The 21,593-nt window shown below is 38.9% G+C and overlaps 1 protein-coding gene across 4 annotated transcripts in view; it reads left to right on the top strand.

The window, feature by feature from the left end:
* Positions 1-21,593, top strand: part of MET (MET proto-oncogene, receptor tyrosine kinase) — a 125,500-nt gene that overhangs the window by 25,083 nt on the left and 78,824 nt on the right. For all 4 annotated transcript variants that reach the window (XM_073000525.2, XM_078376724.1, XM_020789693.3 and 1 more), the window contains one exon: positions 3,378-4,598. In XM_073000525.2, coding sequence (XP_072856626.2) covers positions 3,393-4,598 — 1,206 coding nt within the window. In that variant the 5' untranslated portion in view covers positions 3,378-3,392. The remainder of the gene's footprint in view (positions 1-3,377; positions 4,599-21,593) is intronic.

Below are 21,593 nucleotides of genomic sequence, written 5' to 3'. Positions count from 1 at the left end.
CCCTAGTCATGAGTCTTTTACTTGGAAAACCACACAAAAATGATGAAAAAGGAAATTTGCTAGATTTGGAGTTTTTTCTTCACATAATTAGCTGATTCGTTCTTTCTATGAGAGTACTTTTAGCTGTCTGTGCATTCTAAAGGCTTCCCAAAATGACTTACTGCCATAGACATGCTTTTGAAAGAAGTGATTCTAATTACTCTCAACAAAATGAGTCTATGAAGAAAATGTATGAAAAAATATTGCCCTTCCTGGCTCAGAAAAGCAGTTTGAGGAGGCTGGCGGAGTGGTAAATGCTACCTTGCAACAGGATTAGTTTCCAGTATGCTTAAAGGAGGCAAAGATCACAGCTGAAAAGGCCCTCGTGGCGCAGTGTTTAAACTAATGTACTGCAGCCAAAATTGTGCTCACGACCTGGGGTTCAATCCCAGGTAGCCGGCTCAAGGTTGGCTCAGCCTTCTATCCTTCCGGGTTCGGTAAGATGAGTACCCAGCTTGCGGGGGGGGGGGGACGACAATGTGTAGCCTGCACAATGAACTTGTAAACCGCCCAGAGAGTGCTTGAAGCGCTATGGGCGGTATATAAGCAGCATGCTTTGCTTTGCTTTGCTTTTGCTTTTTTATTCCATACTGGATTACTACTGGCTAGTCTCCAGTGTTCTGTTCCTGGGCAAGCAGTAAAATATCTCGTGGTTTTCCAATTGCAAATGTTTCTGCAAGAGGCAGATTATCTAGATCCATTTCAGACTAGTTTCAAGCTTGGTGATGGAACAGAGATGGATTTTGTTGTTTTAGTTATGACCAGTGCCAGGATCTAGATATGCAAGTGTGTCCCTGTTGGTTATGCTACAGCTCTTGGTGGTTCTCAATACAGTGTTGTGGAATCCTTCTGGACTATCTTGCTGGGACGTGATTTAGAGGCACTGTTTTGCATTGGCTCAATTCCTTTCTGGAGGGGAAAACTCATAAAGTGATTCAAGGCGACTCTTGTTGACTCTTGGCTCCCTTGGGGCTTCATTCTATTCCCCATACTATTTAATATACAGTACAGGAAGCCACAGGAAAAAAGTTGTCCAGAGTTTGGGGATGTGATATTACCAACTTCTCTTTCTTTTTTTCTATCCAAATGCAGGGAAGTTGTGTCAATTCTAAACTGGTACCTGGTGTCAGTAATGGAATGAATAAGGGCAAATAAACTGAAATCTAGTCCAGACAGAGCAGAGGTGCTTCTGTGTTGTCGAAAGGCAGATCAAGGAATAGGGATCATTCTGTGATGGATGCAGTTACACTTAGAATGCAGTTACCCTTAGGTGCACTTACAGCATCCATGAAAACAGCTTAGGTATGCTCCTGGATTCATCCCAGAGTCTGGATGGTGGTCAGGAGTGTGCTCATGCAGTTAAAACTAGTGTGCCGGTTATATCTCTTCCTAGATGTTTCTGATCTGCTCATAGTAATACCAGCCTTAGATATACTGTAGTCCATTTGGAATATGTAATGTATGCATTCTACATTGGGATGCCCTCAATGTGATGAAAATGCTGCAGCTAGATTGATGACCAGAACTGATTACAAAATTCCTTGCTAGAACAGCTTCCCTCACTACCAATCCATGTCTAGGCACATACTGTTTCTGAAATAAAAAGCTCTCTATTACTTGGGTCCAAGCTGTCCGAAGGACTTCGTCTCCTCATGTGAGAGCTTCTTGGAATTTAAGGTCTTCAGAAGGAAGCCTTTTGGTTCCCTCACTCTCATGAGCATGCCTGGTGAGAATATGGCAGAGTGCTTTCTTGATGGCTGCTCTCAGAGTAGGATTGTTCCACAGGAGGTCAGGCTGACCTCTTCTTTCCTGTGTCCTTCAGTTGACAGGCAGTGACATTTCTCTTCAGGCAGACTTTTAGCAAGTAAAGAGCTGCCATGAAAAGGTTTTTATAAATGAGGAGTTCTGTCCTTCCACAAGCACATAAAGACCTTTCACTTCAGGCAGGCTTTCAGTTAGTGATTGGCTGCCTGAGAAGGTTTTTGTAAATGGATTGCTGTGCCTTGTTGCTTCGAAATGTAGTTTTAGTATGTAGTATTTATTTTATGTTTAGTATAATATTTCTTTTTAATATTTGTATGCTTTTAGCATTTAAATGTTATCTTTTAATGATGTAAGCCGCCTTGGATTCTTTAAGGAGAAAGGTAGGGGAAAATATTTTTTATAAAGAAATATACCATGGTTTTAAACTGTCTATAATATGTCACGTTTAATTTTTATATAGCAATTTATTATATTTCTACTGTCTTAACCATTGCCTTTCTAATTTTTTGTAAATTGCCTTGGGTATTGGAAGAAAGGAGGGGTATAAATAGAAGGAATCAATAACTGAATGATTGAAGATTGTATTATAGAACTGATTTGTAATTAATGAAGATTGTATATTAGTACAGATTTGTATAAGGATATCAGTGGAAATTTGGTGCACAATCTATACTGTCTTAAAATCTACTTTTAATTGAAGGTGAAGTTTATACTGTAAATTCATTAAAAATACGCTTTATAGTTCTATACTTTTAAATGTTAGGTTGCCTGTTTATGCCTAGCAAACTGATTCTGAATTAATTGGAAGAAAATGCTTTGTTATATCAGCTAAACTTATGTTGCTTAACATAATAAGTTGCATTAGAGTAAGCCTATTGAATCAGTGGGCATTTGGTGAAACAGCTCCTCCATAAATTCCATTGATTCAAGTGGACATACTCTGGTTGTGACTTGCAAAGCATACCAGTGATACCAAACAAATCTGGACAACCTCAACTAGAAGTTTCATGTACATATTTAGTAGTATGGGATATAGAACAGAATCCTGAAGGCCGCCAAAGATCAGAATATTGCACAGGAGTACCCGAGCACCACTTTATAAGTATACTCCTCCAGTAAGGACTGGAACCACTGTAAGACTGTATCTCCAAGTCTCATCCCAGTGGGGTAACCAAAAAGGATGCCACTGTCAATATTAGGGCTCAGGTATATGAAAACTACCCCCCCCCAAAAAAAGTAACAGCTCCCAGAGTACCCTGGCCATCTAATGACTAGATAGGCAGGGTATAAATACAATAAATAAATAAATAAATAAATAAAATAATATGACTTCACAAGGGATTCACACAGGTAGAGGACTGTAGGAGTAACATCATATTGTTACTGCATTTCACCACCAAAGTTCAAGTTTTTTTGTCCCAACCTTATCTTGTCATGAGATGCTTCCTGATAATTACATTTTAATTACATTTTATTAATAATTTTAAAAATGTGTATACAACATAGAAACAGTAATTTATCTTGTTGATTTCATTATGTGACTCATTAATTTTTATTAAAATATCTTTTGACAGGAAACATCTGCAGTGATGAAGACTTTTGCTACATCTGCTTCTGGGATTATTTTATTCCTTTTTGCTTTAACTCAAAGGAGCAGTGGTAAATGCATAGAATCAGATTCAAGGCCTGAGATGAACCTGAATGTAAAGTATCAACTCCCTAATTTCATTGCGGAAAGCCCAGTACAAAATATAGTACTGTACAAGCACCACTTTTATGTAGGAGCTGTGAACAAGATTTATGTCCTAAATGAAAGCCTTCACAATATCTCTGTATACAAGACTGGACCTGTTTTGGAAAACCCAGATTGTGTTCCTTGTACAGATTGTAAACCTAAAGTAAATCAATCTGATAATATTTGGAAGGATAACATCAACATGGCTCTGTTCCTAGAAACATATTATGATCATCAGCTCATCAGCTGCGGCAGCGTTGCAAAAGGAACTTGCCAGCGCCATGTCATTCATCCTAGTAATCCTGCTGACATTGGAAGTAACGTGCACTGCATGTATCCCAAACTGATTGATGAAGAAGCCGACCAGTGTCCTGACTGTGTTGTAAGCCCTTTAGGAACCAAACTTCTGGTCACAGAAAAGGAAAGATTTGTGTACTTCTATGTTGGTAACACTGTAAATAATTCATCTCAGCAAGACCATTTGCTACATTCAGTATCGGTCCGGAGATTAAAAGAAACCTTGGATGGGTTTGAGTTTCTCACGGCTTACTCTTATGTAGATGTCCTTCCAGAATTCAGGGATTCATACCCCATTAAGTATATTCATGCATTTGAAAAGGACCACTTTGTTTACTTTCTCACTGTCCAGAAAGAATCTCTAGACTCCCAGGCTTTTCACACAAGGATCATACGTTTCTGCTCTTTTGATTCTGAGTTGCGTTCGTACATGGAAATGCCTCTTGAGTGCATTTACACTGACAGACGTAAAAAAAGGTCAACCAAGCGATCAAATGAGGTATTTAACCTTTTGCAGGCTGCATATATTGGTAAACCAGGTGCAGCCTTAGCTCAGGAAATGGGTCTTGATATTAACGATGATATTCTGTTTGGTGCATTTGCCCAAAGTAAACCAGACTCTTCAGAGCCAACTCGTAAATCTGCTGTCTGTGCAGTCTCTATCAAAACCATCAACGAATTTTTTGGCAAAATTGTAGACAAACAAAACATGAAATGTCTTCAGCATCTGTACAGGAAAAACAGCAAGTACTGTCTGAACAGGGTAAGTGAACATGGTGTTATTATGTTGCTTGATTCATCTAATCACCCTGCCCATCTCTACTCCCATTCCTGCTGAGTAGTCCATATTTCATTGCATTGTCTCATTGATTTCAGTTGTGAGTACAAACTACAGTATATTTCAGCACTACCATTTTTATTCTGGCTGAAATCCAGGGCCAATTGTTCCAAGTTATTTAAATTACCCATTTAAATAAATAACAATTAATGATGCTTTATAGTCTGTGGTGATTTATCTTTGTGAGATGCATTTCCTGTAAACGGAATATGGACGTCACTGATGGAGGCTTTGAAAAGATAACACTTGTGCTAGAGATATAGCTTCCTTGAAGAAAAGGCTTGCATGAATTCAGTATAGAATGGTTTTCATAGTGGACCTTTATTGATTTACTTTGGTCTTTCTCGTAATATCCTTCAAGGCAGTTTAATATAAAATACCCATTTAAAATGGCATAGCTGCAAAGAACATAATTCAAAGAGCATCTTAGAACTGAAGAGTTGAAAGAGACCCTATGGATTGTTGAGTCCAGGTCCTGTCAAGGAAACACAGTGGGGGAATCAAACTCCCAACTTCTGGCTCTATAGCCAGATACCTAAACCACTAAGCAATCCAGCAGTAATTACCAGTTAGAATTCAGAAATACCATATTTTTCCATGTATAAGATGCCCCCATGTATAAGATGTCCCCCCCACTTTCTAACCCAAAATTAAGACATTTAAGTGGGGTTCAGCAAGTGTAGGGGGAAAGGGATCAAAGCCTTGCAGGATCACTTTGATCCCTGCTTTCCCCTCCACGTGTTTTTCTCTCCTCAGCTTACTTCCGTGTATAAGACGACCCTCAATTTTTAGTCTAAAGATTTTAGGCAAAAGTATAGTCTTATACATGGAAAAATACAGTAGGTATGACTGTGTCGAGTGTGCTTACTCCTTAGAAGTTGTTTGGTAACATAACCTTAAGTTGTTTTCATTGACACAAGCTATGGACATGTTACATTGTTCCTTTACTGAAGCCAACTTTGCCAGTGGATGTGTGGGAAATGTCATCCCATGTTTTAATGGCTCAACCAATGAGTGCATTGGGTAGTTACCACCATGCTTTTAAAATTTAAAACAAACACTCAACACCAAGTGTTGCCTTTTAATTTTCAGCCCCGTATGACAGTTCTGGTTTCAGCTTATGAAACAGGACTGGGCAGAAATGGGAGGTAGAACCTTGATATGATTTTGTGCATGCATCCTATTACCACAGAGACAAAACAAATTCAAGGCTTCAGCTTCAGCTGATATGGGGAGGGGGTGAGTTGTCAAGTTAATCTCCTTTCCTCTCTTAGCATTGGTTTTAGAGGTAAGCTTTGTGCTCCAGAACCTGGTCTTTGGTTATCCTGGTGAGGATGGTGAGCAGGGATAATGAATCCTAATCACATCTTGCTTGGACATAGCAAAATCCACAACATTAATTTTACAGCAACTTTCTGTGCTATGTAGGCAAACTGGTGTACTAGAAGGAGACAATGGGTTACTCATTTCAGACGTGCGCCCTGGAGGTGCTCCATATATCAGTGTTGGCCGCTGCAGCATTGTATGTTCATCTGTGTTTGTAGTTTTAATAAGAGATTGGAGTGAAGCCCAATGTTAGCATGTCACGTGTTTCAGAGACCTGCAAGTCTCTGCCTCCATGCATTTTCACCCCAGGGCAATATGGAGAATGAAGACGGCAAGTATATTTGAAGCTTTGCTCCTTTTCAAATTCATCATCAACATGACACTGTTATTTGGGAGCCCTCCAGATAATTTCTGCTACCTCTTGCACTTTTCACTTTGCTTCTTGATAATAAAGTGGGGGGCGGGGAGAAGAGATGGGAGAAAGGTACAAACAGGTCCTTTTTCTTTTGAAATTGGGTTGTCAAGCACATTGGAGCTATGTTGCCCAGCACAGTTATTGACCTTATGTAACAGTTTTCTGCACCCCCACTCAGCAAGTAGTGGGAGAGTAGAGGCAGGCAAGCCCTTAGGGGAGAAAAGTTGATAATAATTTGTTACCGAGGGAAATGTTGCTTTGTAAAATCAGTTGGTTTTATGGTTTAGTTTTGTATATTTGAACTCTAAGATGACTTGAATCTTTTTTAGAAAAAGATCCCCAAGAAGCATAATAAACAATTGCTACTTTTTAAGTGGGGTGGCAGTTTAATCAACAAACAGGGATGTCTAAATATAAGCAAATTTATTCTCACTGAGAACGACTAGTTTAAAATAGTACTCTTTTGGCTTGTATGGGTGATTGCTCTTATGCAGTGTCATAAAAATGAATTTTAGTTGGTGGTGGATTCTTAAAACTTCTTTGTATTCTTGGCTGTTCTTTTCCTCAGTGTTTCATTTCCTTTATTCATTTTTCATTGAAGAAATATCAAACATTTGTCTGTAGAACAATTTTCCTCCCATAATCACTGGTTAGTGTTTGGCCTCTCCTTTTTGTTTTGTCTTATGTGTTGTTTTTAATCTCTTTTTATAACTGAATTAATCTAGTTTAATAATCTTTTCCTTCCAAAACATCTCATAAAAATATTGACAGAATCATTGGTCAATTTCCACTTATTGCAAGAGTCTTTATTGCTGCAAGGAATCTTGAGAATGCCAAAATGTGGAAAACTTTAAGCCTCTACCAGTGTTTTACACAACACTGATATGCAAATCATCAAATATATTGATTTCCAGTATTCAATAGAGAATACCCAGAAAATCTGTTCACTCATATATTTTGATTTGAACTTTGAATTTTGCCAAAGAGCCAAGTATTTGAAAAATCTGACAATCCCAAAAGGCTAGGAAGGATAAGGAAAGATAACTGGAGTTAGGTTCTGTCCCTAATAACTGGAAGCAGGGACAAATAGTGTGGATTCTCTAGTAGTCATGCTGATACCCATTTCAAACAGATTCTTTCAAACGTTTGCAAAATGAAATTTCTAGTGTCCAAGTCGCCACAAGATTTTTCTTTCATTTTGCTCTAGTTCCTGAATAAAATGATGAATTATAACAGTTCCACAAATCCTCTTCAGTGCATCCATGTTGCCTTCTAGTGCATCAGCTATACAAGCTGAAAGAGCCAGATGAATATGATAAGCCTACTACTGACGCTGAAGGGAGACTCACGCACACCCTTGAAATCTGGAGGGTCATTGAGTCCCATAGCAGCATTATTAACTGTAACATCTTTGGCCAAATGTTATCCAGCCTATGAGTATTTCTTGGGATTCCCATTTTGAACTAAATAACATAAAATGGTTAAAATTGGAATAAGCCTGTGACCTTCTGACTTTCCACTACTTTAAGTGGAAAAAAATTAACCAGTTGTATCTTCCTTTTAAAGAATGTCCAGAAGACATGAGTGTTCCAGTGCAACTTACAGGAAGATGACTGGAGCAGGGTGTAACAATCCTACAATGTTTGAGACTACACTGAAATGAACAGCAACTGTTTACTCAGCCTGCATCACCTAAATGTCCACATCTTTTCCCCATATATTCTGAAAAGTGTTTTAGTTCTTATGGAGTCAGATCTCCTTTCAAACATGTGCAGAGCTGAACTTGCTTCAAAGAACAAACAACACAGTAATTTACAATAAATTATACTTAAGTACACAGTCCCACGAAATTCAAATTTAAAGTCTTGATCATACATTTTGTCACATTGTTTTTAACCTTTACATCTGTAAATACATTGTCTATAATAATGAGCATAATTGCCAAGAGCTTCACCTACACAGTCCACATCAATTTCAGGGGGACTTGAGCAGAGGCAATAAATATGGTTATTGTCCTTTTTGTAGCTCTTGATTTAATTTTAAAAGGAAGAGGAAAAGAACCACACAGTACTTGGGAAGAGGGAGGGAATACTTTAGAGTAGTTTCAGTGAAACTAAAAGATGGTAAGCAAACAATGCTGAAACCATCTGAATCATTTCTTTGGCATTTTTTGCCATAGTCATGGAGAGACTGAATGCACTGGCCTGGGCACACATTCAATTTTAGTCATTTTCAGCATGGGTAACTCAGATAAAGAATGTCAGTTCTTGCTCTTTGATCCAGCTCTAGGCATCTTAAAGAAGAAACAGTTAAAATAATCAGACTACTGTTTTTAGGACTAGAATTCCCCCCCCCCCTTCTTCATGGAAGGTTTGCTACAGTTAAAAGAGAAAGGGAGAGAGGAATGCTTAAAGTCTCTCAATATCAAGAAGGCTCATCAAAGGAATTCCTATTTTTCTTTCTCTTTAAGTCACTCTGTCACTTTGCCATGGCATGATAAACTGGCCACTATTACTGTCAAATGAAGAAAAGATTTAGGAGTGTGAAATGAAGGCAAAAGCTCCCTGAAATGAAATCAAGAGAGACAGTGAAATAAACACACAGCAATATTTCTTTGCAGAGATGATAGATGAGAAAAATTGAGTTATCTTGATTTTGTAATGGGAGAAAATAATTGCAACCTTCCATCAGGAAACCACAAAGACTTTTATAGGTTTGTTGTCCTCAGCATATGTCCAGTAATATTTAATAAAATAACCCCCACAAGGCACTTTAACTGAAATTGGTATTTTTAATTACAGATCATAGATGGAATTTAAAAGGTTACATCTCCTGATCATAAGCAAAGTGTGCTGCTTATATACTGTCCCATAGCACTTAAAGCACTCTGGACGATTTACAGTTTAATTATGTAGGCTACGCATAGCTGCACCCTACACTGAGCTAAGTACTCATTTACCGACTTTGGAAGGATAGAAGGCTGAGTCAATCATGAGGTGGACAACAGAACCTGCTGGGATTGAACTCAAGATGTGAGCAAAGTCTTGACTGCAGTACTGTAGTTTAACCACTGTGCTACGAGTCTCCTGTACTTGATGTGTCTTCTTTCACTTACACCTTTTAGGTAATAGCTTGTTACAGATACAGTGTGTATTCAGTCATTTTCTCCCCTGCAGAGAAAAAAAAATGTAGTATTTCCTCTCATTCCCCTTCACAGATTGCTGCCTTGTTGTGGCAAAGGCGCTTGAGTAATTCAGAGAAGCGATGGGCTGTGCCGTGCAGGGCACCCAAGACAGACAGGTCATAGTGGAGAGTTCTGACTAAATGCGATCCACCTGGAGCATGAACTGGCAAGCCACTCCATTATCTTTGCCAAGAAAACTCCATGAACAGAAACAAAAGGCTAAAAGATATGATGCTGGAAGATGTGCCGCTCAGGTCGGAAGGCGTCCAACAGGCTACTGAGGACAAGGACAAGTAGCTCCAGAGCTATTGAAGTGGTTGGAACAATGCCAAAAGGATGCTCAGCTATGGACGCTCCTGGAAGTGAAAGGAAAGTCGGATGCTGCAAAGAAAAATACTGCATAGGAAGCTGGAATGTAAGATCTATGAACCTTGGTGAGCTGAATGTAGTCAAAGAGGAGATGACAAGAATAGACATCCTGGGCATCAGTGAACTAAAATGGACAGGAAATGGCCAATTCAATTCAGACGATTTTCATATCAACTATTTATTTATTTATTTATTTATTTATTTATTCATTCATTCATTCATTCATTCATTCATTCATTCATTCATTCATTCATTATTTATTTATTTATTTATTTATTTATTTATTTATTTATTTATTTATTTATTTATTTATTTATTTATTTATTTATTTATTTATTTATTTATTTATATGCCGCCCATCTAGACATAGTCTACTCTGGGCGGCTCACAACATACAAGATAAAAACAATTTAAAATATACACAGTTTTACATAAATAAAAATACAGCAATATAAAATATAAATTGTAGATTTACAATTTTAACAATTAGTTTGTGTGCAAGAATCGTGTAGAAGAAATGGAGAACCTCTCATAGTCAACAAAAGAGAGGGAAAAGCTGTACTGGGATACAATCTCAAAAATGATAGGATGATTTCAGTACATATCCAAGGCAGACTTTTCAGCATCACAGTAATCCAAGTTTATGCACCAACCACTGATGCTGAAGAGGATGAAATTGACCAATTCTATGAAGAATTATGATACCTTCTAGAACTGACACCAAAGAAACATGTTCTTATCATTATAGGGGAATGGAATGTTAAAGTAGGGAGTCAAAAGATAAAAGGAACAACAGGGAAGTTTGGCCATGGAGTTCAAAATGAAGCAGGGCAAAGGCTGTGTTTTGTCAAGAGAACAAGTTGGTCATCACAAACACTCCTCCAACAACACAAGAGGTGACTCTACACATGGACACCACCAGATGGGCAATACCGAAATCAGATTGATGATGTTCTCTGCAGCCAAAGATAGAGAATCTCTATACAGTCAGCAAAAACAAGACCTGGAGCTGATTGTGGCTCTGATCATCAGCTTCTTATAGCAAAATTCAAGCTTAAACTGAAGAATGTAGGAAAAACCACTGGACTAATCAGGTATAATCTAAACCAAATCCCTTATGAATACACAGTGGAAGTGAAGAAGAGATTTAAGGAACTAGATTTGGTGGACAGAGTGCCTGAAGAACTATGGATGGAGGCTCGTAACATTGTACAGGAGGCAGCAACAAAAACCATCCCAAAGAAAAGGAAATGCAAGAAAGCAAAGTGGCTGTCCAACGAGGCCTTACAAATAGCAGAGAAGAGAAAGGAAGCAAAATGCAAGGGAAAATTACAGAAAATGGAATGCATACTTGCAACGACTAGCAAGGAGAAACAAGAAGGCCTTCTTAAATGAACAATGCAAAGAAAGAGAGGAAAATAATAGAAAGGGAAAAACCAGAGATCTGTTCAGGAAAATAGGAGATATTAAAGGAAACTTTTGTGCAAAGATGGCCATGATAAAGGACAAAAATGGTGTGGATCTCACAGAAGCAGAAGACATCAAGAAGACGTGGCAAGAATACACAGAGGAATTATACTAGAAAGATCTGGGTGTCCCAGGCAACCCAGAGAGTGTGGTTGTTGACCTTGAGCCAGACATCCTGAAGTCAAGTGGGCCTTAGAAAGCATGGCTAACAACAAGGCCAGTGGAAGTGATGGCATTCCTGCTGAGCTATTTAAAATCTTAAAAGATGATGCTCTTAAGCTGCTACACTCAATATGCCAGCAAGTTTGGAAAACTCAGCAGTGGCTAGAGGATTGGAGAAGGTCAGTCTACATCCCAGTCCCAAAGAAGGGCAGTGCCAAAGAATGCTCCAAAGAATGCACTCATTTCACACGCTAGCAAGGTTATGCTCAAAATCCACCCACAGAATATAATTAAATCTACAGGAACACTTACCTGTGCACCCCTACCCACCAGCTGTGTTTTCTTTGTATACAGTGTGTTCCCAATTCTCATTACAAAATCACAATACATTTACAGTATTCGGTTCTAGAATCCTACTGCAAGGAAAAGCAATACAGGAGCAGCCATGGCTGCCTGCAGCAAGTTCTTTTGCTCTCACTGAATTTCCTGGAGTGAGTGGTGGAAAATGTGATTTCTTTTATAAAAAATGATGCAGGGTAAATGTATGCCTCCCCCATCTCCAAAGTGAATTGTACCCCTGTAAGTAGAATTCAGCTTAAAAACAAGGTGTATGTCCCCAGAAGCCTCATTTTAAAGGAAATAACCTGGTTTTGCTGCTGTAGTATATTTGTCAGCACAGTGGCAGCAGGGTAGGTTACAGCCCTGAGGAATTTTGGACACGCACCACTTAAACATCTGCCATTAGACAGACAGACAGACAGACACTTGCAGTGGGGTGGTGGAATTCTGGGAGTTCTAGCCCATCAGCACACACCTATAAATACCTACATTTCTCCCACCTAGAACAGGGCCTATCTTCCAGCCTACTTCAGGCTGGACCAGAAGAAAACTACCCTGACTTTCCTGGGAGGTCTATATATCTATATATGTAAAAATAAATAAGGAGATAACAAGAACATTTGTGTAGGGAAGTATTGGTGAGCACATAAACTGCCATGAAGTCGCATCTGAATTATGGTGGCCCTAATACAGTTTTCAAGCTGTTTGAGATCTTTAAGGAGTGGTCTTACCTATACTGCCACCAGTGAGTCTCTGTGGCTGAACAGGGATTTGAACCCAGGTTTCATGAATCCCAGCACAGCACTCTATTCAAAACATCACACTGGCTGTCAAATAAATCTCTACCTATACTTTACTCTTTCCATTCTTTTTGCTTCAATCTTCCCCCTGCCTTCCTTCTTTAGTAACAGAACCAAGAAGAGTTTCAGGTGTTGGCTTTGAGGAAATGCAACTGATTGCCACCTGGATTCTAGTATTGGTGTTTTGCTGTTTATAGAGTTTATATTACAATGGGTGCAAAAAAAATATTATCTAACACTTTGAGCTCTGACTAATAAATTTTGCCTAATGAGTTCCATAGATGAAGAAACTTTGCACACAGTTCGTGAACTGATTCAGATAACGCATGTTCAGTGTGTGCAGAGGAAGGGAAGCATGACCTCAGCTCTTATTATTTTAGCACAGCAAATACCTGCAAATTTGATAGGGCTATGCATGTACTGCATGTACTGTGCAGCTCATCTATATGATCAGAGTCCTGATTGCCCTAGCTCCCCAAAATCCTTGGGACAGCACTATATAGGTTCCCTTCTGTGCAATACATGGACCTGCCAGGGGAGGGGCATAACTTTTGGGCAGCCAGCAAAATGGAGATGAGTGGGTGTCATCCGCTGTCCTTACGTATTCACTGGATGTGTGTTGGGTAAATGAGGGTATTGAACATTTGTCCACCTCAAATATCTTGCCTATTCCTGCTTTGTTGTCATTGTCCAAGGTGCACAGTAAATATTTAGAGATAGTTTCTGATAAAAGCAGTTCTTCATTCCAAGGGATGTCTCTAGCAATAAAATAGTAGCATACATTTCATTATTTTTTTTCAGTAGATAGTGCTTTTTGGTCTTGGTAGTCTTGCCATGTCTTTAAAACATAATGTAAACAAAATGGATGAAATAGAAAGAATGCATGAATATATTATATGTGTATCTAAAATATGTGTTTCTGAATCAATACTATTTACTTAGTGCTAATGCACTAACCCGATTACAAGAACTGATGTACTGGTAATCAATATCAAAAGTGAATAATACTATGAATGATCTTTGAAAAGAAAATGTGTGATGTTTTTAATTTGTATTAGCTAATTACATCAGCATTTATCTCTTAACCTTACCTAATGCAATATTGACAATCTAGTCCATAACATCCACTCCCACTCTGTTTTACTAGTAAATGAATAGTATGAATTTCTGGAAATACAGGCTGCTAAATGTATATTGCTGCTCTTACTTTTCTGTTTGTTTGTTTAATTCCATTTCTGTCCTGCCCCATTAATTTTATCACTCTCTGGTGAGTTTCAAGTTAGATTTGTAATATTTAGGTTTCTACTTGAAATTTGGACTAGCAGTTTCCAGATCTTCTGTTGACTAAGGCAAGGAATGGGCAACTTGTCACTTTCCAGATTTAGAATTACAATTCCCCTTATTCTTCATGGTCAGGGACAGCATTCCCTCTAATTCTCCAGAGCTCTGCGTGGAGGCTCCATCCCTTGTGTGCGGAGTTCCAGCCACGCATGGAAGCAAATGGGTGAATACACTCACTTGGCTGCATGCACCCAAAGCAGTTACGACCAAAGGTAACATTGGTCAGGTCTGATAGGAGTTGCTGTCCAACAACATCTAGAAAGCCACAGGTTGCTTATCCTTGATTTACAGTCATCTCATTTTAAAGGCTAAATTCGACTGTTAATCCCAACCAAAGTAGACATACTGAATCAGTTCGACTTATATATGTGTTTAAAAGTCCCATCCATTTAGTCTGCTCTAGTCTGGACTAACAATTGAATTTAGTCTCAAAGATTTTAGGGTGGTTTTTTTTGGGGGGAGTGGGTTGTTGTTTACATCAGAGTTCATAAATTGAAAGCATCTGTGAAGTAGCAGGGGACCTGGATTCTGATTCTTGCTTACCTAAAAGTTCTTAGACCAAGAAATACTGACTGGCCGAATAGATCTCATAGATTTGAGGACTAAAAGCATGAAGAAAGCTAAACATGCCCCCTGAACTAGAGTAGGGCATAAAATCATCCAATTAAGTTTCCAAAACATCTTTGTTTTTATTTAAGTACATTTGTGGAAAGCTATTGTGCTAGATTGTTTCTTTTGCACAAACACACTGTTAAGCCTCAATTTACGAACTTAATCCATTCCAGAATGATTGTCGTAACTTGAAATGGTCGTAAGTCGAAGCACCATTTCCCATAGGAATATATTGAAACCCCATTAATTCATTCCAACCGGGGGGAAAAATCTCACACACACCCACGAACCAGCAAGCCCCATCATAATGCACTGGGGCTGAAAGAACAGACAAAGCAAGCCCCATCAGAACATACTGGGGCCCGGGGGGGGGGGTCACAAAAAGCAACAACATAGCAAGCCCCATCGGAATGCGCTGGGGCCAAGAAAAAAAATCATTAAAAAACAAACAGAGCAAGCCCCATCGGAACGTGCTGTGGCTGAAAAACAAGGCACCACTGTAACTGACTTGTCTGTAGGATGAATCAGAATGGTGTGCACATAATTCAGGAACAGGGATGAGAATTTTGCAGCCTCTTTGTTCTTGAAGAAGATCTGTGGGGAGGGGGAGGGGGAATCATATATTTCTCTTTACTGTGAGATTTCTTTGCACTAGTGTTATTTTTTTGACAAAGGATTTCTTGGGCATTTTTTGTATGGAAGAAATCTGTACAGGATCCTTATCATGGCATTTTTCCTGCATAGGATTCACCAGAAAGGGCATTAAACTGTGCAGAATTTTAGTAGTTTCTTGAGCAAATCAAGGAGCAAATGGGAGCGTAGGAGATCACACTCCCATTTGTGGAGGAAGCTGGAAAATCTTTTTAAGGTTGGTGCAGGGGGGCTTAGGGCGTTTTTAGTATGGTGAGAAATCATTGGAAACAAGGAATTTTGTGAATACTTGTCATGTTACTTCTCATATGTCAAAACAGAGGAGAAATATGTGGCTTACATTTATTGTTGGGATTCTAACTCCCATCATCCCCTACAATTGTTTGTGCTGGCTACCAGATGTAATCTGAGGACATCTGGAGAGCCACACATTCCTGCCCTAGGAATAGAACTGGCAGTGACTTGCCACCATCTGTCCGGTCAGAATTATTTATTTATTTATTTATTTATTTATTTATTTATTTATTTATTTATTTATTTATTTATTTATTTGATTTATACCCCGCCTATCTGGTCCAATACATACATACATACATACATACATACATACATACATACATACATACATACATACATACATACATACATACATACATACATACATACATACATACCTCGCCTATCTGGTCAATTGAGAAGCTTTCAAGATGCTTGCTAAGGAGGCGGAAGGCCATAACAATACAAATTATTATCGCTTTGGATTGTCTTTCCCATGTATTGGCCAGAATCTAGTTACTTAATACCTACGTGCTTAAGTCCAGTGGCGTAAATCTAAGTGGTGATCCACTGGAATTTCCTGACCCTTTCCAAAGGCAACCCCATGTAGAGAGTGTTACAGTAAACCAGCTGGGATGTATCTAAGGCATGTGTCACTGTGACCAAATCAGACCTCCCCAGGAACAGGTGTAGCTGGCACACTAGTTTTAACTATGCAAGTGCACTCCTTGCCACAGCTGAAACCTGGGCATCCAGACTTAAAGACAAATCCAGGAGTACCCCCTGCCTGCACACCTGGGTTTTCAGGAAGAGTGTGACCCCCATCCAGCATAGGCTGCAACCCTGTTCCCTGATCTGCCTTTCAATTGACCAGGAGCACCTCTGCCTTGCCTAGATTAAGTTGCAGTTTATTCACCTTAACCCAGCCCATAACTGACACCAGACACTGATCTAGAACTGAAACAACTGCCTCAGATTTAGATGGCAAGGAGAGATGGCTCCAAGTCTAAACTATCACCTCTTGAAGTCTTGAATGTTTAGATTACAGTAACTGGCTAGCAATTTCAGCTAGCCTAGTTTATAGAGCTAGTGTGATGTCATTTCTGAGTTTTAAATAATAATAATTCTGTGCCGTCACGTCCATTCTGGTTTAGTCTTAGATGTGGTAATAGGAGGTCCAAATCCTCATTTTGCTACAAACCCACCAGACTATTTGAGCCAAAATATATGCTTGCTTATTTCCTATTGGGCTATAATTTTATCTGATGTTACATCTTGATGATTTTTTTAAGTTACCATGTGTACCTTTGTAGACAGGTGGAATGTCAGTTTCTTAATACTTAATGACTAATTTTTCCATGTTACTGCACAAGAATCTAAAAATAAACTAGTACTTTTAACTCTTTAGAAGAAGAGAAGGCATTTACCTAGCTCAGAATGTTATTTATAAAAGAACTGTAAATATTTCCAAAGTGGTTGGGGTTAAAAAGAAAAACAAAAATGTAAAGACCTTTATCATGAAAATTAGACACAGAGTAAATTCCAGCTAGACACAGATTTTTGTTTGAGCAAGCAAGATACAATTTCTCTTCAAGTCCAGTTTGGACACGGATTAAATAATTGCCTGTATCTCATCACATTCCAATTTAGACCTACATTGGATGAACATTTTTTCTTCTGAATGAGTCACAAATAGACTTTGTACTTTCACTCATGTACACGGAAGGAGGAAATAATGCCAAGCCACATATCAGGAGGGCCTTTGCTGAACTACCATATTTGTGAGATTTGTCACTGGATGCTGGCGTCTGATTTATGAACATATAATCCAGAGATAATGATATTTTCCATATTGTCAGCCAAGCAAATAATTTAGGTCAGAAATGAAGAAGAGATGTCTTTTCTGACATTTTTGGACAGCAACTCATCAGCCTCGGGTAAAGTAGCCAGTGATGAGGATGATGGGAGTTGATGTTCAGCACCATCAGGTTTGGGGAGTCTATGAAGTCAGAAGGGGAGGCGAAAAATGGTGAAAGAGTTAAACTATACTAAACTATATAGTTATTTTTCTTGGCAAGTTCCATAATGCTATCTTGCATACGTAGATTAATATGTTTAATTTGCTTGGGGAACATGTGGTCCTCAAGATGTCCTTAGACTACAGTTCCCATGCACCCAAGCCAGCATATATGAGAAGGGTCGATGGAATCTGTAGCTAGTAATTTGGGGATGGGGCACAGTTTCCATTGCCCTGAAACCTTAGAGGTGGTCATATTTTCTAAACTAACTATGACTTTTCTTGTTGTTTATAATATATATAAATATACCGCTAACAAAAGGATGGCAATAGGGAGTTTTAGGTGTCAAAAAACACAATAGCTTCAAAAGTTGATTCAGGAATGAAGAAAATATAATAATACCAAGTGATGTCTTTTGCTGCATTAATATTGATGTGTTTTAACCATAAGCAGCTCCTCTTACAGACCTTTCACACACACTAACAACATGTGTGGGAAAAGGCCACACATAAGTCAGTTGCTTAAAGAAGTGAAGATATCATGCTCAGGGCAGTGGACCAGGACTTTGGAAATCCAAGAGAAAGTCTCCACTGAAGGCATGAAACTCAGTGGCCTTGGACCAGTTGCTCTTCCTCTTTGCTTGATCTCCCTCACCAGATTGTTACGAGTAGGGAGAGAATTTATGACATGTCATATTTTTTCTGCATCCTGTGTTTGACCTTATAAGTGGTTTTGAACATGTTTATTAGTAATTTGGTGAGAAAAGTCAGATTACTCATAAACATGTTTATATTTGCTTCTGGATTGAAGAATAGGTTGCAGAGAAAGTGTGGAATGTCATCAAAATCTTCCCCTTAGTTATGAGAATGCAGTGGAGAGGAGCAGAGCCATGTATGCCACTTTGGGCTCGTGCGAGGACAGGCAGAATATAAATCTAATAAGTAAGTTGATGATTAAACTTAATTATTTTACATCTTTGTTGTAGGATAGAGGGGAAAGCCTGGGAAATGAAAAGAAATATTTTCACATCTTTTCTTCAATTGCAGTAAATCATATTATAATCTCCTTAAAATAAATAACCATGAAGAAAATTGAATGCATAATTGATTTTAGAATGTGTATGTTTTCTTCGTATTCTGTAGTGGCCTGCTTCATATTCTAGAAACAAACATGTAATGTATATTGTCCACTAGTACAGTATGATGCTTAACTTACCTGTTTATTATCCAAAAACAGAAAAGCATCAATTGAAACTGTCTTCTCAATTAATAAATTAGCATTGAATCATAAATGCAACATTCATCTTTCCCTAAGAACAAGCCTACAATATATTATTCTCGGAATAACTTTTTTTTGGGGGGGGGGGGGTCACACACATATTGCTTGTCAATGAAGAGGATTAAAAATGAACAAATAACATTTTATAGTAATATCAATCACAATATAAGACAGCATTTTGTTGTTGTTTAGTCGTTCAGTCATGCCCGACTCTTCATGACCCCATGGACCAGAGCACGCCAGGCCCCCCTGTCTTCCACTGCCTCCCGGAGTTTGGTGAAATTCATGTTGGGAGTTTCGATGATACTGTCCAACCATCTCGTCCTCTGTCGTCCCCTTCTCTTTCCTTCACACTTTCCCAACATCAGGGTCTTTTCCAGGGAGTCTTCTCTACTCATGAGATGGCCAAAGTATTGGAGCCTGAGCTTCAGGATCTATCCTTCCAGTGAGCACTTGGGGTTGATTTCCATCAGAATGGTTACGTTTGTTCTCCTTGTAGTCCAGGGGACTATCAAGAGTCTCCTCCAGACCACAATTCAAAACCATCAATTCTTTGGGGGTCAGCCTTCTTTATGGTCCAGCTCTCACTTCCATACATCACTAATGGAAAAACCATAGCGTTGACTATGTGTACCTATGTCGGCAAGGTGATGTCTCTGCTTTTTAAGATGCTGTCAAGGTTTGTCATCGCTTTCCTCCCAAGAAGCTGTCACCATATGCAGTGATCATGGAACCCAAGAAGATAAAATCTGTCACTGTATCCATATCTTCCCCTTCTATATGCCAGGAGGTGATGGGATCAGTGGCCATGATCTTAGTTTTTTTTTTATGTTGAGCTTCAGACCATTTTTGGCGCTCTCCTCTTTCACCCTCATTAAGAGGTTCTTTAATTCCTCCTCACTTTCTGCCATCAGAGTGGTATCATTTGCATATCTGAGGTTGTTGATATTTCTTCCGGCAATCTTAATTCCGGCTTCAGATTCCTCCAGTCCAGCCTTTCGCATGATGTATTCTGCATATAAGTTAAATAAGCAGGGGGACAATATACAGCCTTGTCATACTCCTTTCCCAATTTTGAACCAGTCAGTTGTTCTATATCCAGTTCTAACTGTTGCTTCCTGTCCCACATATAGGTTTCTCAGGACATAGGTAAGGTGATCAGGCACTCCCATTTCTTTAAGGACTTACCATAGTTTGCTGTGGTCCACACAGTCAAAGGCTTTTGCATAGTCAATGAAGCAGAAGTAGATATTTTTCTGGAACTCTCTGGCTTTCTCCATAATCCAGCGCATGTTAGCAATTTGGTCTCTAGTTCCTCTGCCTCTTAGGAATCCAGCTTGTACTTCTGGGAGTTCTCGGTCCACATACTGCTGAAGCCTACCTTGTAGGATTTTGAGCATAACCTTGCTAGTGTGTGAAATGAGTGCAATTGTACCGTAGTTGGAGCATTCTTTGGCACTGCCCTTCTTTGGGATTGGAATGTAGACTGACCTTTTCCAATCCTCTGGCTACTGCTGAGTTTTCTAAACTTGCTGGCTTATTGAGTATAGCACCTTAACAGCATCATCTTTCACGATTTTAAATAGTTCAGCAGGAATGCCATCACCTCCACTGGCCTTGCTGTTAGCCATGCTTTCTAAGGCCCACTTGACTTTACTCTCCAGGATGTCTGGCTCTAGGTCAGCAACCACACTCACTGGGTTGTCCGGGACATCCAAATCTTTCTGGTATAATTCCTCTGTGTATTCTTGCCACCTCTTCTTGATGTTGTCTGCTTCTGTGAGGTCCCTCCCATTTTTGTCCGTTATCATGTCTAGCATTACTAACTGCAAAATTTGAGCAAAGAGAGATGAAAATACTGTTAGAATAATTACATTACACAATCTCACTATTTCCTTTTCTTCATGGAGATACCAAGACCTTCTGAGCCTCATGTAATTAAAACAAAATGGATAAGCACTAATGAGACATTAAAATGCTGTCATTGCCATATAAAGATATTGCACTTCTCTGGTTGCAGCAGAATAATCCACATATTTTAGTATGCAATCACAATTTGAAATCAAATAAATATATGATTCGTCAGGCGTTTTTATTTCTCCCGAAAGAATCTAGGAACAAAAGCAACACATTTTCATTTTTAAAAACAAGTGTTAATTCTATGACTTTATTCGCCCTTAATGATTTTTCTGCTGAATAGCCTGAAGATATGTTTTCAAATCATTTTGATTAAGGTTGCACAGTTTGTTGTATGTATCAAAACATTAATTCAGTCGCTGGCATCTTATTGTTTATGTGTGTTGGTGTAAGTGGAGTGGTGGAAACTGCAGTGGCAAATTGCTGCTAGTTAAAGAGTGATCCATTGCATTCTTCATTGCACATGAAGTAATGTGGCTGGCACAGAATGAAGAGGACAATTTTGACCCCTTAACTGGCAGGAATTTGCTTGTATGTTTTAGACCAGGGGTTCCCAAACTTGGTTCCCCAGATTTTCTTGGACTACAACTCCCAGAAATTCTGGCCAGCACAGCTTGTTTAAGAAGGCTTTGGGGAGTTTTTGTCCAATAACATCTGGGAACCCAAGGTTGGGAACAACTGATTTAGACCGCTGCATTTAATATAAGTCAGTATATGTAAGCGATAGCATTCTGGCCGTGGTAAAACATCCTGTTTTACATGAGT

This window comes from Pogona vitticeps, chromosome 5 (genome assembly GCF_051106095.1).
Source record: "Pogona vitticeps strain Pit_001003342236 chromosome 5, PviZW2.1, whole genome shotgun sequence".
NCBI classification, from domain to species: domain Eukaryota; kingdom Metazoa; phylum Chordata; class Lepidosauria; order Squamata; family Agamidae; genus Pogona; species Pogona vitticeps.
Note: the sequence above shows the minus strand (reverse complement) of the source record. Positions and strands in the feature narration are given on the sequence as shown.